Here is a 16,652-nt window from a genome sequence, read left to right on the forward strand (position 1 = left end):
TGGGGGGGGGGGCGGCGGCACTGATCTGCCTTGGCGGAGGTCTGCGCTCTCAGAGTGCGTTTCTAGTTTATATAGTTCTCACCCAAAATAGGTTTTAAGAGAAAAAAAAATCATTTTCTAACAGGATTCCTGTTAGGTACAATGGTGTATTCACCGCAGATGTAGCAGAATACGTCAGGCTTATTTTTGCAAGATCTTCTAGTCGAAGCCATTTCATTCACCTGTAATATTTAAAAAAAACATTAATCATAAACTGGCAAAAGTAAAATCTTCAGAACTCGTTTATTGCAAGAAATATGAAAGAATTTTGTATCATATGATGTGAAAATGCCCATAAATGTAAGCAAAAATGTTAAAAAGCCAATATGTAGCATAGTTCAGAAAGTTGACCTGATTGAGCAAAATTAATGTGATTTTTGGATTCAGCACCAAAATTATCCTAAATCAGCTCAAAAAACTTAAACAATAAATTTGTTGTTGACCAGTGTAATAACCAAAATCACTTCAGTTCTTCCATCAATATCTATGGCATTGTACTGACAAAAACAGTGCTGTTAGACATTCCATGTTTTCTTTTGTGTCTGTTTTAGTCACATGATGCACACAGGAGTTAGAACTTGATTTAGACTCTAGTAATGTTCTCTCAAAAACAAACAGGATGTCAAAAGACTCGAAGTATCGTTCTTGGAAAGCGTTTTGCTTGTTTTCTATATTTTTATTTCCAGTGCAAGGACAAGTCATGCCGATATGTTTAGATTCATTTGTTTTTCATATTTTTCAGGTGTCTTTGCAGTTTTTTTGTTTTTCTGCCAACAAAGTAAAAGATAATAGAGGTTGTTATTTCCATCCGCCACATTCGAGAGATCTGAACGTCTTCAACAAACCAAGGGCAACTTGGAAAAACACCTGGGGCCCAATGTATAAAAGATACGTTCACAGAAAAACAAATACACACCTTTTCCTGCCCATCTGAAGAGAATGTTCACACCCCATCTCATATACTCGCATTAGTTAAACAATTTATGGAGTATGATGTGAGAAAAGTTTAACCCTCTGGTATCCGGGTGCGCTTTTTAGGCACACTTTGCACTTCGTGTTAAAAAACGTAATATTATTTTTCACAATTTAAATAAGGTTAGAATTCAAAAGTTGTTTATTTGTGCATGATCTTTAAAATTCTGGCCACCAACTAAAATGTGCACATTGTAAACAAAAGAAAACTACAAGACTAGCATCTGTCTCCTAAGTGTGCCTAAAACGCACTATTTCTTCCATTAGAACCACTGTTTTTGATCTGAAAGCCAATAAGGCATAAATCATACTTTTACTGATATCTGGGCTTCATTTGAGAGGTGAGGGTCTAAATTAATTTATTAACATTGTTAATGTTGCTGTTAATCATCGACATATACCAGGCTGCAAAAATCAAATATGTAATCCAATTTTTCTGTAGTATTTTGGAAAAAAAAAATCATATTTTGTGTTTTTTGCATCAAAAAATGTAGTGACATCATGATCAAAAAAGACTGTTTAAAGGGTTATAAAAATGTAAAATGAATGATTATTTGATATGTATGATTAGGGCTGACCTTGATTTACAAAAATAAAATAAAAAAATTAGAGCAGAAAAATAAATCAGTGTATAATATTTAATAGTCTGATTTATAGATGTGCATTTTTGGCACACTTGGTGACAGACGCTAGTATTTTTGAACATTTGCGCCAAAAAATAATAATGCAAATTAACCAGTGTTGGAGTTAATCATTAACATATGCCAGGCTGCAAAAATCAAATATGTAATCCAATCTTTCTGTAGTATTTTGAAAAAAAAAAAAAATCACATTTTGCATCGAAAAATGTAGTGACATCATGATCAAAAAAGACTGTTTAAAGGGTTATAAAAATGTAAAATGAATGATTATTTGATCTGTATGATTAGGGCTGACCTTGATTTACAAAAATAAAATCAAATTAGAGCAGAAAAAATAAATCAGTGTATAATATTTAATAGTTTGATTTATTGGTGTGCATTTTTGGCACACTTGGTGACAGATGCTAGCATTTTTGAACATTTGACCTAGCGCCAAAAATAATAATGCAAATTAACCAGTGTTGGAGTTAATCATTAACATATGCCAGGATGAAAAAATCAAATATGTAATCCAATTTTTATGTAGTATTTTGAAAAAAAAAAAAAAAAAATCATATTTTGTGTTTTTTGCATCAAAAAATGTAGTGACATCATAATCAAAAAAGACTGTTTAAAGGGTTATAAAAATGTAAAATGAATGATTATTTGATATGTATGATTAGGGCTGACCTTGATTTACAAAAATAAAATCAAATTAGAGCAGAAAAATAAATCAATATATAATATTTAATAGTTTGATTTATAGATGTGCATTTTTCGCACAGTTGGTGACAGATACTAGTATTTTTGAACATTTGACCTAGCGCCAAAAATAATAATGCAAATTAACCAATGTTGGAGTTCATCAATGACATATGCCAGGATGAAAAAATCAAATAATGTGTGGTCCACTTTTTATGTAGTATATCGAAAAAAATAATTTTTTTTGGTGTTTTTTACATCCAAAAAAATGGTTTGTTTACATTACAAACACAGCATTTAAAGGGTTAAAAAATGTGACAATTGAGTATTTGGTATTTTTATTTACGGCTCAAGTTGATGAAATAGAAAAAAGTGTACAAGAATTAAAAACAAATTGTATGAAAAATGTTTTGATAATATTCCACAAGTGTGCAAAAATGGCACACTTGGTGTTTAGTAAGGGCCTTGCTGGACAGGATACCGGAGGGTTAATTACGGAGTACTTTTTGGTTATTTATACTGACTTATCACTGCAAACAATCCTTTACAGATGCATCATTTATCAATAACACAGAACCTATATGTGTTTAATGGGTGTGAATGGATGGTGTTGTTGTTGTTGTACATGAGCATATATGCTAGGCTTTAGGATTTACATTTTTTTTTTTTTTATTTATACATTAACCTTCCCTTGGCCAGCCCCTTCTGTATGATCCTCTACTGTGATCGCTTCAGTTACTGCAAATTTTGATGGATTTTCCTCTGTTTGCGAAATCTGATTTAAAAAAAAACATGTTTGTTTTAGTTTCACACTGCGAACTTAGACGTCTTTGACTTTCTGCTTTCATGGCCATGTCAAAGAACTTGCGGTGCCAATGATTTATTAAGGGAGTGTACGCATATATTTATAGTGGGAGTGGAAAGCAGGCTTGTGCACAGAGATATGGAAATGATTAAGGATTATAAAACAGATCAGGACATGTATATACAGTTTTATAAATCAGAGGGAAAGTATGCATCACGTCATTTAACTCATGAATTTGACCTTGAAGACTCTGAAGAAGTGTATTTTTTTAGAGTGTAAACCTGGGATAAATTAAATAAGTCCATGCAGATGACTTAATCGAGTCAAATGTTTGATTATGAAGCTTATTGGTGGCTTACATACAGAATAAAATGAATGTCAGTTTATATATATATTTTTTTTTAAATGGGGCGCTGCTACCAAATGTGGGCCCCATGAAAGGTCAACATTATGGACCCTTCATAAAATTCAATATCTTGTCAATCTGTCAGAGTGGGGGGGTATATACATGGGGGTGTGGACCGTAACTAACATAACTTACGCTAGAATGAAATGAAACTGAAACTTAACTCTTTCCCCGCCATTGACGAGATATTCCGTCAATTGCTTCCCAACGCTTCCCCGCCAATGACGAGATTTTCCGTCAATCCGTGTTTTCACTGTTATACTGTAGTTGGAGGTGTTGTGGATCATGTGAATTACTTTCCTTAGTCCAAAAACAAACAATTAAGCAGCTTTTTCGGAAAAATGACGGGCCGGGTTTAACGTTTTTGCACTGGAGTCTCCGTATCCCATGGCAACGCATCCAGCGGCAGTCACTGAATGAGGAAATGAAGACTGCAGGAACCGCGCGCAGTTTCAAAAGCCTTAAAGATGATTATGGAGACAGAGTCTGACAATTCAATATATGATGGAGCTACAGAAGAACCATTTAGAGACAGGAACGGAGAAACAGAAGGTGAGGGAGACGAAGACGGAACACGGGAAACAAGGAGCGGCTCAGGTCCGACACGGAGGTGCGGGTGGGGGGGGCGGGGGCACAGAGCGACACGGAGAAAATGACAGACAGGAGGAAGAGAAAAGAGACATTTGTAGAGGACATTCACGGAGAAGACAGACATACAGACATGGGACAAGACAAAGGAAAGCTAGTCTGCATCTGTTAGAGTGAGTTCAGATTCAGACTGAGGACACAGAACATATTCAGCTGTAGAATGTCAGCAGGGACACAGGTAAGACACTGTTGGATTTGGCTTTTGTATGAAATAAATAAATACATATATTCATACAGAGATAAATAACTAGATGTCCATATAATTATTTACAGATCAAACACAGCAGCTGGTCCAACAGGAGGACCTGGTGCAGCCAAAGGCCAGAAATCTACAGTATTTAGTGCATTTGTTTCTTTTTTTCTTGAAAATGAGGAATATTGAGGTGTTTATATCCAAAAGCTAAACTACTATGTGTTAGACTTATAACTGATGTATGTAAATGTGCAAAGTTTAGAAGGAACCTGGTGCTTTACAAGATGTTCGGTCTAAAGTTTGGTGTGGATTCCCCTAACATTTTGTGGAATGATGGGATATCTTAGAGCTGTTTGTTACTATTATTGCTGTTATTATTATTTTATTTTGTGATTTTGAAGACAGTGTTACTGTTGGTAAATAAGAAAGAGTCAAAAATGTAAATAGGAAATCAGTTTTCTCTTGAAAATCAATATCTTTGAAAAAAATGCAATTTTCTCAGCTTTTTGCTCAAAATTCAGTTTTTTCCTGAAAATGACCAATATTCAAATGATTATATCTCACGAACGAATAAAGATAGAATAAAATAGTTTTTTGTGTTTAAAAGTTGAAGTTCTGTTCTTTCTTTTGATGTATTCAGTGTTCACATACTCCTAACACAACATTTTCAGTGAGCCTCCAAAGATTAGTGAAAATGACCAAAACGGCTGGCGCTGGCTACCAACTCACTGGAAAATGCTCTGGCGGGGAAAGAGTTAACATGCTTTCATCGTCCGACTCCCGACTTCTAGGCTTCTATTAAACAGTGGATTTTACAGGAAATTTTCACAACTTCTAACCTGTATCCACTGGACCCCCTCCACTGCTCTATGGGCCCCCCACCAATGCTGGGCCCCATGAATTTGTCATATTTACCCCCCCCTTAACAGCGCCTCAGCTTTGAAATATCGCACTTTCAGTCACTTTTCACTGGCTGTTTTGAAAATCCAGACTTAACACACACACACACACACACTTGCATATAAATGACAAACTGAACTTATGCACTGCAAAAATCAAAATCTTACCAAGTGTATTTTTCTCATTTCTCGTCAAAATATCTCATCACACTTAAAATAAGACATACTCACCTAAACAGTAACTTTTCAGTGAGATATAAGAACTTATTTTTAGACAATAGATCTGGAAAAGCTTTTTTCAAGAAATCATACAGGGATAATTTTCACTTGTTCCATTGGCAATTTTTTTTTTTTTTTTTAGCTTAAAAACCCTTTTAGCCCTATCAGCCCGCCCGCGGGCTGAAAAAAATTATATTAATATTCATCTACTATATAAATATAAGAAATCAGGACAATGAATGTTTTTTTCAAGTTTTGCTATAAGTTTAGACCCTAATGTTAATAAAAGTACATCAAAAGTGTATTTTTGTGCAAACTTTAATGTTCAAACATGATCTTTGTGGGGTGAAATATATGCTATTAAAAATCTCCGACACAAACAATTAATTTATGCAGTTTACTCAGGCATAGTAATAGATACAATATTTTAGACAATGGGAATAGATTCTGTGAGGTCTCTAAATGTCCATAGACACCAAGAACATCCATATGAACCTTATTATTGTGAAGTAATTCTTCATTTACTTTGGGTATGTCTTTTTAGGTGTTTTGCCCCAGAAAATATGGTCAGGGTTAAAGAGGTTAATTTAAGATTTTTTTTTGCTTAATTCAAGCCAAAAAATCTGCCAATGGAACAAGTGAAAATTATCTTGGTAAGATTTCTTGAAATAAGATTTTCACTTGTTCCACTGGCAGATTTTTTTTTTTGCTTAATTCAAGATTGTTTTTTTTTTTTTTTTTTTTTTTTGCTTAATTCAAGCCAAAAATTCTGTCAGTGGAACAAATGAAAATTATCTTGGTAAGATTTCTTGAAATAAGATTTTCAAGATCTGTTGTCTAAAAATCAGTTCTTATATCTCACTGAAAAGTTCCTCTTTAGGTGATTATGTCTCATTTTAAGTGTGATGAGATATTTGGACTAGAAATGAGAAAAATACACTTGGTAAGATTTAGATTTTTGCAGTGTGCCAAGTCCATACTAGCGTTGATATTTTTCAAAACAGACATTTTTTCTTGACATTTAGGCCTCGCATCTACCTGTAAATGGTGTTTAACCTCCTGAGACCCAACAATGCATTTTTGTCCTTTTCACAGCTTTACTTTAAAAAATAAAAAAAAATGTCCACCGAAAAGAACATTATTTTAACCCTTTCATGTATAGTGGCCACCACAGTGCACAGTTATTCTCCAGCTGTTCTCTTGTATATTCATGGGTTTTGTTGTTTTAGTTGCATATCAGCCAACACAGTGGACACTTATGCACCATCCCATAATACACTGACATTCACACCATTACTGTAACTTTGCTGATCTTGATAAACCGGATCTGCAGTGACATGTTTGACTGTAAATCAGTTGCTAATTAAAAATTGCAAAGATGATAAAATGTGAGAAAACGTCAGATTAGCTGCATTAAAAGTGTTTTTATTTCATAGTTTTCCATGCAATATACCACTTTCTGATACTGCGTTTTAAATACATGGTTCTTTGCTTCCAAAATTAAACACATGGTGTCTAGCTGAGTGGATATTTTTGGAACTCCATGAAAAATAGGTTCCTAAAAAAAACAGAATCAATTGCATTGTTTTTTTCATGCCTAAAGAGGAATAAAAACACTCAGGAAAAAAAAATCTGGACTAAGGTTCTCATAATTCATGCATCAAAGGGTTAAAAGAAGCAAATTGTTGTTTATATTGCTTATAGAAGCAAGTTGTGCTTGGTGTCAAAATTTAGGGCAATTCCTGTACTTTCACATGGTGTCTTTTACTTTTAAATTTTGTCACCAAGCACAACTTGCTTCTATAAATCCTTCTATGTTAAATGTTCAAATTAAATATGGACGTTTTCAGCTAAAATATGGGATTTATAGAAGCAAGTTGTGCTTGGTGTCAAAATTTAGGGCAATTCCTGTACTTTCACATGGTGTCTTTTATTTTATGATACTACCTATTCCACATGCTGATACTGACCTTTGAATCTGAAGGTCAGACATATATTTTTGATTTTCAGCTCTTCATATATCATACATAACATAACATAGGACCTTCATTTTCCACAGATCCATTCCCTAAGTAGCCAAGATATAGCACATAAAATTTCTAATGAATATGATGATAAGTTTTTGTGTAATGAGAGGCCAAATGTAGCATTTTAGAAGTTCGCGATTGATAAAATCTCAACTTTGTCATTCTCTGTAACATGCAATTAATAATTTTAAGTAAATATTTTCACATTTCTTAGGACTATAGATTCCTGTGAAATGATTCTGGAAATTTCAGACCTCTAGCTCTTGTTGTTCAGAAGTTATAGAAGCCTGAAAATAGTCGAAAATTTCAAGTCTTAATTTTGGTCGCAATTTTAGGGTACCCCCTACCTACTTCAAGTGGTCATAACTTTGGAACTATTTACAATTAAGCTTTGAAATTTTGGATTTTTCCATCATATATAATGTACTAGTAGTATGTAAAAATTTAGAAAAATCTGAGAGGGTCAGGTGGGGACCACTTGATGAAATTATATGGCATGACCCATATCTGAAAAAACTGTTACATCATCCTGTTTCCAATTTAGGCAATTATGTAATGTAAAATGGTGAAAATATTTACTTACTGGCTCTCAGGAGGTCCAAAAACAGATTAAAAAAAAAAAAATCTTTCCATAGTTATACTCTGGTTTGTATGTGTTCATGCATTGGTTCTGACGTCTTACCTGCTTGGTTGGTGGTGATGGTAACTGCAGCGTACTGCCTCATCTTAGGTGCTAGTGATGATACACCGTTTTGAGCTTCAATCTCAAATGTGTAGTTGGTGTGGGCCAACAGGTCTCCCACCGTCACCGTGGTGTTGTGGAGGCCGACGGCTCTGGGCAGGAAGCGTACGTTGCTCCTGCAGGGCTCGCAGCGTAGGGCGCCGCCGTTACTTCCGCTTCCGCTTCCACCTACGCTGCGGCAACGTTTGCAGAGGACGGTGAAGGTGATGTCCCTTCGCCCGCCGGTGTCCTCTGGCCAGCTCCACTCCAGAATAACTGAGGTCTCATTGATAGAGGAGATCACGTTTCGGGGAGCTGAAGGAGGACCTGGAAAAAGGAGGAGGTCATTCGACAGGATAAGTGAAGGAATATTATTTAACCCTTTCATGCATGAATTATGAGAATCTTAATCAAGTTTTTTTTTTTTTTCCTGAGTGTTTTTATTCCTCTTTAGGCATGAAAAAAAAACAATGTGATTGATTTTTTTTTTTTTTTTTTTTTTAAATCAACCTGTTTTTCATGGAGTTACAAAAATGTCCACTCAGCTACACCATGAATTTTATTCTTGAAGCAAAGAAACATGTATTTAAAACCTAATATCATAAAATGATATGAAAACAGTGAAATGAAACCATGTTTAACCCTTTCATGCATGAATTATGAGAACCTTAATCAAGATTTTTTTCCTGAGTGTTTTTATTCCTCTTAAGGCATGAAAAAAAACAATGTGATTGATTTTAATTTTTTTTAATTTATTTATTTTTTTAATGAATCCACTCAGCTGGACACCATGCGTTTAATTTTTGAAACAAAGAAACATGCATTTACTGTCATACTGTATGAAAACTATGAAATATATATATTTTTTAATGCTGCTAATGGAATGTTTTCTCACATTTTAACATACTATAATAGTAGTTATTACTCACTCAAATATGCAAAAAACAAAACACAACAACTTTTTGTTAAAAAACAAAAAAAAACTGTTAGTTACAGTCTAATGACAAATAGCAGTTAATTTGCACTCAAATATGTTGCTGCAGATCAGGTTTATCAAGAACAGCAAAGTTACAGTAATGGTATGAATTGCAGTGTATTATGGGATGGTGCATAAGTATCCACTGTATTGGTTGATATGCAAGTAAAACAACAAAATCCATGAATATACAAGAGAACAGCTGGAGAATAAGTGTCCACTGTAGTGACCACTGTGCATGAAAGGGTTAATGCAGCTAATCTGATGTTTTCTCACATTTTAACATATTCTAATACTAGTTATTACTCACTTCATGGAGATAATATGCAAAAAAATAAATATTAACAATTGATTTCCACTCAAGAACCAATCAAGAACAGCAAAGTTACAATAATGGTATGAATTGCAGTTTATGAGATGATGCATAAGTGTCCACTGTGTTGGTTGATATGGAACTAAAACAACAAAACCCATGATTATACAAGAGTAAAGCTGTAGAGCACAGGTGTCAAACATGCGGCCCGGGGACCAAATCCGGCCCGCCAAAGGGTCCAATCTGGCCCATAGGATGAATTTGTGAAATGCAAAAATTACACTGAAGATATTAACAATCAATAGTGTAAAAATCATTTTATTTCAAGTTCCATACAGACAGACAGATCTCAATTCGGTCAGACCAGAAAAACACTATTATAATAACCTATAAATAATGACAACTGCAGATTTTTATCTTTTTTTTTAAGTGTAAAAAAGTGAAATTACATGAAAACATTTATATTAACAAACAATCCTGTTACAAAAAATGTGAGTAACCTGAACAAATATGAACAAGGTGAAATATCTTGAGAAAAGTAAACGCAATTAAATCAATATTCTGCCTGTTACTAAATGTTTTGTGTATTTGTAATTGTAATGTAAGTTGTAATGCACATGTGTAAATAATAAACTGATAAACTGAGGCAGAATATTGTTGAAACTGCACTTGTTTTTCTTAAGACATTTCAAGTTGTTCATGCTATTCAGATTTTAAAGGAAACGACGTAGACTTAAACATTATCATAATGTAATTTTACTTTTTTCACTGTTATTATTTTACTGGTCCGGCCCACTTGAGATCATACTGGGGTGAATGTGGCCCCTGGACTAAAATGAGTTTGACAGCCCTGCTGTAGAGTAACTGTCCACTGGAGTGACCACTATGCATGAAAGGGTTAAAGAAGTTGACGGTGCTTCGTTGGTCGGACATGTTAATATTTAACCCACAGGTGTCAAACATGCGGCCCGGGGGGAATATCTGGCCCACCAGAGGGTCCAATCTGGCCCTTGGGATGAATTTGTGAAAAGATATTAACCCTTTCGTGCATAGTGGTCACTACAGTGGACAGCTATTCTACAGCTGTTCTCTTGTATATTCATGGATTTTTGTTGTTCTTTTCGCTGTTTTTTTTGTTTTTGTTTTTTCTTTACACATATCTTTATTAAAATTTTAAGACACTAGTCAAAGGCAGAATTAGATACTCTTTAGTTAAATTTATTAGAAACATCATAATTACAAAAACACCTGAACTTCTTTACAGTAAACTGACTTTCTTCAGTGACATCCATCAACATTCCACACGTCAGTCGGAGGACAGACGTTTCCTGTTGCCTGCCTGTAGGACCAATCAAATACAGGGTAGTGTGCAATATAGGGCAATGGTGGCATGGAATACATTGCCACAATTTTTAATTTCAGAAATTCAAGCAGTTAGTTTTTTTTTAAAAGGTTGAGAATTTTCATATTTACCCAAGAATAACTGAGCTATTGCATATCCTATAATGACATCATCTAGACCAGGGGTCGGCAACCTACGGCTCCGGAGCCACATGCGGCTCTTCAGCCTCCTTGTAGTGGCTCCTCCCTTTACTGCGGTCAAGCCAGCCACGATTCTCCTGTGTATGGTCAGTCCAGCCGCTAGCGTTTTTCCTGTGCGCTACTTATTCGACAATTACGGTAGATGAGCTGCATGGAGCGAATGTACCTTCCAGACAACAAAAGTAAGGGCTCATTTCTGCTCTACGTTAAAGACGCAGACAGATACGGACGGAGGGTTCTGTCCTCATAATTCTGTCCATTTTCCGGGAGAATATGGAGCAGTACAACTGGGAACTGCGGAGGCAGTGTTGAGTTTTGAAGAGAATAATTTTCATAAATAGCGATACTTTTCATAGAGCAACTGAATGAGTATAAGTACTGTGTACTTTTGGGGTAATCCTACAACAGATTCCATTCCAAGCTACAAAAGTGTTTGTTTTCGTCTGAAATAGGCTTTAAGACTAAATTCAATGGTGCATAAAATTATGATTTCCAATTAGTACCTCATGATTTTTTTTTTACAATTGGTATTAGTACTTCAAATACTATTAGCAAAAATACTATGAACTACTTTTACTGTGTACTTTTGGAGTAATCATACTCAAAAATCCCTTCCAAGCTCCAAAAATGTTTGTTTTTTCATCTGAAATAGGCTTTAAGACTAAATTCAATGATGAATAATTTTTTTTTTCCAATGAGTACCTCGTGAATTTAGTATTTTTGGTATTAGTACTTCATATACTATTAGCACAAATATTATGAAATACTTTTACTGTGTACTTTTAGAGTAATCATACTCCAGAATCCATTCCACAGTGCACTTCTGTTTGTTGTATTCAGTGGTTGTAACAGATAAAATGTAAAGAAGATGAAAACTTTTAAAAGTTTATAAGCTCTGTGATTTTTTGCGGCTCCAGACTATTTTTTTTGGTGGAAGAGGGGGCAAAATGGCTCTTTTGATAATAAAGGTTGCAGACCCCTGATCTAGACGGTTTGTTTTTTTGTTTGTTGTGGAGCTGTTTTTATTGTTTTTATTTTTACCTCCGCCAAGGAGGTTATGTTTTTGCCAGGGTTTGTCTGTCTGTCTGTCTGTTTGTCTGTCCGTTAGTGTGCAACATAAGTCAAAAAGTTATGGACAGATTTGGATGAAATTTTCAGGGTTTGTTGGAAATGGGATAAGGAAGAAATGATTAAATTTTGGTGGTGATCGGGGGTGGGGGGGCCCACGAGGGGGCCCATTTTCAACAAACCCTGAAAATTTCATCAAAATCTGTCCATACCTTTTTGAGTTATGTTGCACACTAATGGACAGACAAACAGACAGACACACAAACAAACCCTGGCAAAAACATAACCTCCTTGGCGTGGGGGGGCCCACGGGGGGGGGGGGGGCACTGATCAGCCTTGGCGGAGGTCTGCGCTCTCCGAGTGCTTCTAGTTATTTTATGTGGGTTTTTTTTTGTTTGTTTCTGATTTTTGGTTTATTTATGCTTTTTTCTGTTGTTGTTGGTATTATTATTGTAATTGTTTTGTATTGTGTGCTGTTGCTGATTTTTGGTTTTTGTGTTGTTGTGTTGAGTGTATGTACATCCTGTTTGTTGAGTGAGTTGTGGGAAATTGTTGGTGCTTTGTTTTTGTGTTGTTGATGACCCCAGGAAGAGCAGCTGCTGGGGTATGCAGCAGCTAATGGGGATCAAACTAATAAACTAAACTAAACTACATATCTTTTCTGACATGAATCAGTAACATTATGTAGATCTCTCTAGAGGATAAACCCTCAGAATCACAAGCCTTCCCCACAGTTTTCACACAATTTATCAGTAAATACATGTTTCTGAGCGTCAAAAATTAAACATGTGGTGTCCAGCTGAGTAGATATTTCTGCAACTTCATGAAAAATAGATTCATAAGAATTTTTTTTGGTCATTATTACTTTTTTTTATGTATTTTAATTTTTTTTTTTTTTTTTAAATTATTTTTATTTTATTTATTTATTTTTCATTTATTTTTCAGAAGAAAATTTTCGATCACACAATAATAAGTAACATGGACAAAATAAGTCACAAAATGAACAACACTGAAGAAAAAATAATTAGAGGTTTGTATTCACTCACTTTTTCTTTACTTTTCTCTGTTTTGATTTAATAATCTGAATTTTTTTTGTTTACATGAACATCTAAATCAAATATAGGAAATTAAATACAGGAAAATACATACTTTATAGTGAAAAATGCAAAATATAAAGAATAATATTAGAATAAATGGTGATGACTTGCTTAATAAAGGTTCAATAGAGAAACATTCATTCAGTCTTGATGGTTTAAAACGTCTTCTTTCTTAAATGCGATGTGTTTCCGGGATGATACGCTTGGTTTAAATGAAAGAAAACTGTCACAATCAATGCTCCACGTTGTATATATCATCTACACATGCAGCTGAATGTCTGTAAAATCAGTGTGGGGGGGGGGGTACTTATACAAATTAGTGGATGCTGTGCGTTTGTTTTCCCTCTCGTTTCGCTGGACAAGCAAAGCGAAACAAATGGATGGCAACGGCATAGACTCTTCAAACCGAAAAAATCCGACTCATACTGACATATAAAAATACAAACAGATTTCCCTGAACGGTTCCAGATTTTATATCAAAGCTACGACCGTAATTACATGGAGGACAAAACAACACTGCCAAATAATTCAGTCGAGCACGGGGGAAGGAAAGGAGATTGAAAGCGTCTTGGCGGATTGTGTCTTTCAGATAAAATGCTTTGCTTGGTTTGTTTTTACTTGACAAGAATTTACTTCACTCTTAAGCTATGCATAGATCCTGTTTCTGCAATCTGCATTATTGTCTTTTTCTGGATTTATCCAAGACAGACATTAGGAGTAACACAGAACAAATGTTGGATTATGAAGTCAAAGCGTATTGGCAGCTTATATACAGAAGAAAATCTGTAAAACTATTAAAATTTTTTGAGAATGTAAATTGTGAAAAGCAGGAAACTATTTAAGAACGATTTTTTTTTGTTTGTTTTTTTGAAGCTCTTTACTGGTTTTCAAGTGGTTTCACCTCTGGACCCACGTTTTCACATGGTCTTCAAATCATGACCCGCCTTTATAGAATTTTAAGATACTAAATGAGCCTTTTCATTAGAATCTATATCAGGGGTCTCAAACATGTGGCCCGGGGCCCAAATGTGGCCCGCCAAAGGTTCCAATCTGGCCCGCGGGATGTTTTTGCAAAGTCAAAAATTCCACAGTCTTGAATTGAATTTTTTTTAAAAAATTGCTTGAATTAAGGAAAAAAAATGTTGAATTAAGCAAAAAAAAAAAAAAATCTTACAGTTAGCAAAAAATCTTGAATTAACAACACATTTTTTCCTTGTTTTAGTGCAAAAAATAACATTAAATTATGAAAATATTTACATTTACAAACTATCCTGTAACAAAAAATTTTTCTAGCTTGAATTAAGGAAAAAATGTTGAATTAAGCAAAATTTAAAAAAAAAATCTTCAATTAAGTACAAAAAAAATTAAAAAATCTTACAATTAGCAAAAAATCTTGAATTAACAACTTCAAATTTTTTCCTTGTTTTAGTGCAAAAAATAACATTAAATTATGAAAATATTTACATTTACAAACTCTCCTGTAACAAATTTTTTTTTAGCTTGAATTAAGGAAAAAATGTTGACTTAAGCAAAAAAAAAAATCTTCAGTTAAGTAAAAAAAAAAAAATCTTACAATTAGCAAAAAATCTTGAATTAACAACTTCAAATTTTTTCCTTGTTTTAGTGCAAAAAATAACATTAAATTATGAAAATATTTACATTTACAAACTATCCTGTAACAACATTTTTTTTTAGCTTGAATTAAGGAAAAAAATGTTGAATTAAGCAAAAAAAATCTTTAATTAAGCAAATGGCGTTTAAGGTTCCAGAAACAGATAATTAAGAAAAATGCTTTCTGAACTTACCCTTATGATGCTAAATGTATCATATTTGATACATGAGTTTTGAAGCCCTCTACATGATCAGTGTGATGTTTTCTTTTTTTTTTTCTTGCGAAACCTGATGTATACAATTAGATACATGTAATAATTTGTTCACCAGAGGCCTTTCCAGTAACACTACAAGATTATCAGGAGGCAGAACTTTGGCAATTTTGAAAAGGAACTACACATTTGTTAGAAAGGTTTGTGTTATATTATGTTTTTGTTTGTTCAAAAATAACAATATTTGATCATTGAGACCCGATGGATCAAATATGATACAAAACTGAAAATCATACATGGAAATTGGCGGGGGCGGGGGGGGGGGTGTTTGGATTGAGAAAGCTGAGAGGGGGGCTTAGAAACTGAAATGAGGGGTGTTAGTCTGTATAAGTATCAGAATCAAGCAGCATGTAATGTTAATGGCAAATTTCCTGAATGAAAAATGCAGGCACCATATTTGATCATATGCCCAGTTTGCTTAAAGATTATGGGCCCAACTGACTGAGCTACACGATGGCGCTTGTCAGAAATTTCTACCTTTAATATTAAAGGCACAGTAGGCCAAAAAGTAAGGGCACCCCCATTTTTTTATATAAATTGAGATAAAATCCGCCTTCTGGATCAGATCTGGATCAGCCTTTGAAATGTGATAGAGGACCCCATTGTCAATTCCTGAGTTAAATTTCATGAGTTTTGGTCAATAATTAAGCGAGATATTGGGAAACGAAAATTTTGGCCCCATTTACCACAATGTTAACGAAAATTTCAAAGTGATCCAGAATCCAGGATTTCTTCCGGATCACCCCCAAAAGTTAATCATTTCTTCCTTATCCCATTTCCAACAAACCCTGAAAATTTCATCCAAATCTGTCCATAACTTTTTGAGTTATGTTGCACACTAACGGACAGACAAACAAACAGACAAACAAACCCTGGCAAAAACATAACCTCCTTGGCGGAGGTAATAACTCAGCGATGCCTAGACTGACACGTGACCAAAGATGCCATGCTCTGGGGCTCCTGGAGGCCGGAATCTCTGCTCGGCAGGTGGCGCACCGTTTTGGACGCAATGTGTCCGCCATAGTCAGGATGCAACAGAAGCATGAAGAAACTGGCTCAACTGCAGATCGACCTGGTCCTGGACGAGCACATGTGACCACGCCACAGCAGGATCGCTACATTGAGCTGCAGCACCTCCGGGACCGCTTTGTGACTTTTGGTTTTGGGGGTCCTTGAGTTTCTTTCTTTATCCTTATTTTTTGTCAACAAATTTGGATGTGATTTTTTATTTTTACTGTATAGAAATGGCCTATGATTAATTCCAAAGAGTGTATGGAATAAAAATCCTCATCGATTTAAAAAAATACAAGAATCTTCAAGTGTTGCGTTTTCATTGGCACTGAGTATATCAAGTTAGAATTTGAATTTTTTTACAGATCTGATTGGAATATGACCAAAACATGGGATATTTCTGTAATATAATAAATACACAGAACTGGGTGATAATAAATGGCATCTGTACAGGGTGGGGAAGCAAAATTTACAATATTTTGAGGCAGGGATTGAAAGACAGTGTATGACC

General features: G+C 34.6%; 1 protein-coding gene across 3 annotated transcripts in view; it reads right to left on the minus strand.

Moving 5' to 3' along the window:
• Positions 1–16,652, minus strand: part of epha3 (eph receptor A3) — a 333,749-nt gene that overhangs the window by 117,847 nt on the left and 199,250 nt on the right. For all 3 annotated transcript variants that reach the window (XM_030125112.1, XM_030125114.1, XM_030125113.1), the window contains one exon: positions 8,213–8,578. In XM_030125112.1, coding sequence (XP_029980972.1) covers positions 8,213–8,578 — 366 coding nt within the window. The remainder of the gene's footprint in view (positions 1–8,212; positions 8,579–16,652) is intronic.

Source organism: Sphaeramia orbicularis, chromosome 21 (genome assembly GCF_902148855.1).
Source record: "Sphaeramia orbicularis chromosome 21, fSphaOr1.1, whole genome shotgun sequence".
Taxonomy (NCBI): domain Eukaryota; kingdom Metazoa; phylum Chordata; class Actinopteri; order Kurtiformes; family Apogonidae; genus Sphaeramia; species Sphaeramia orbicularis.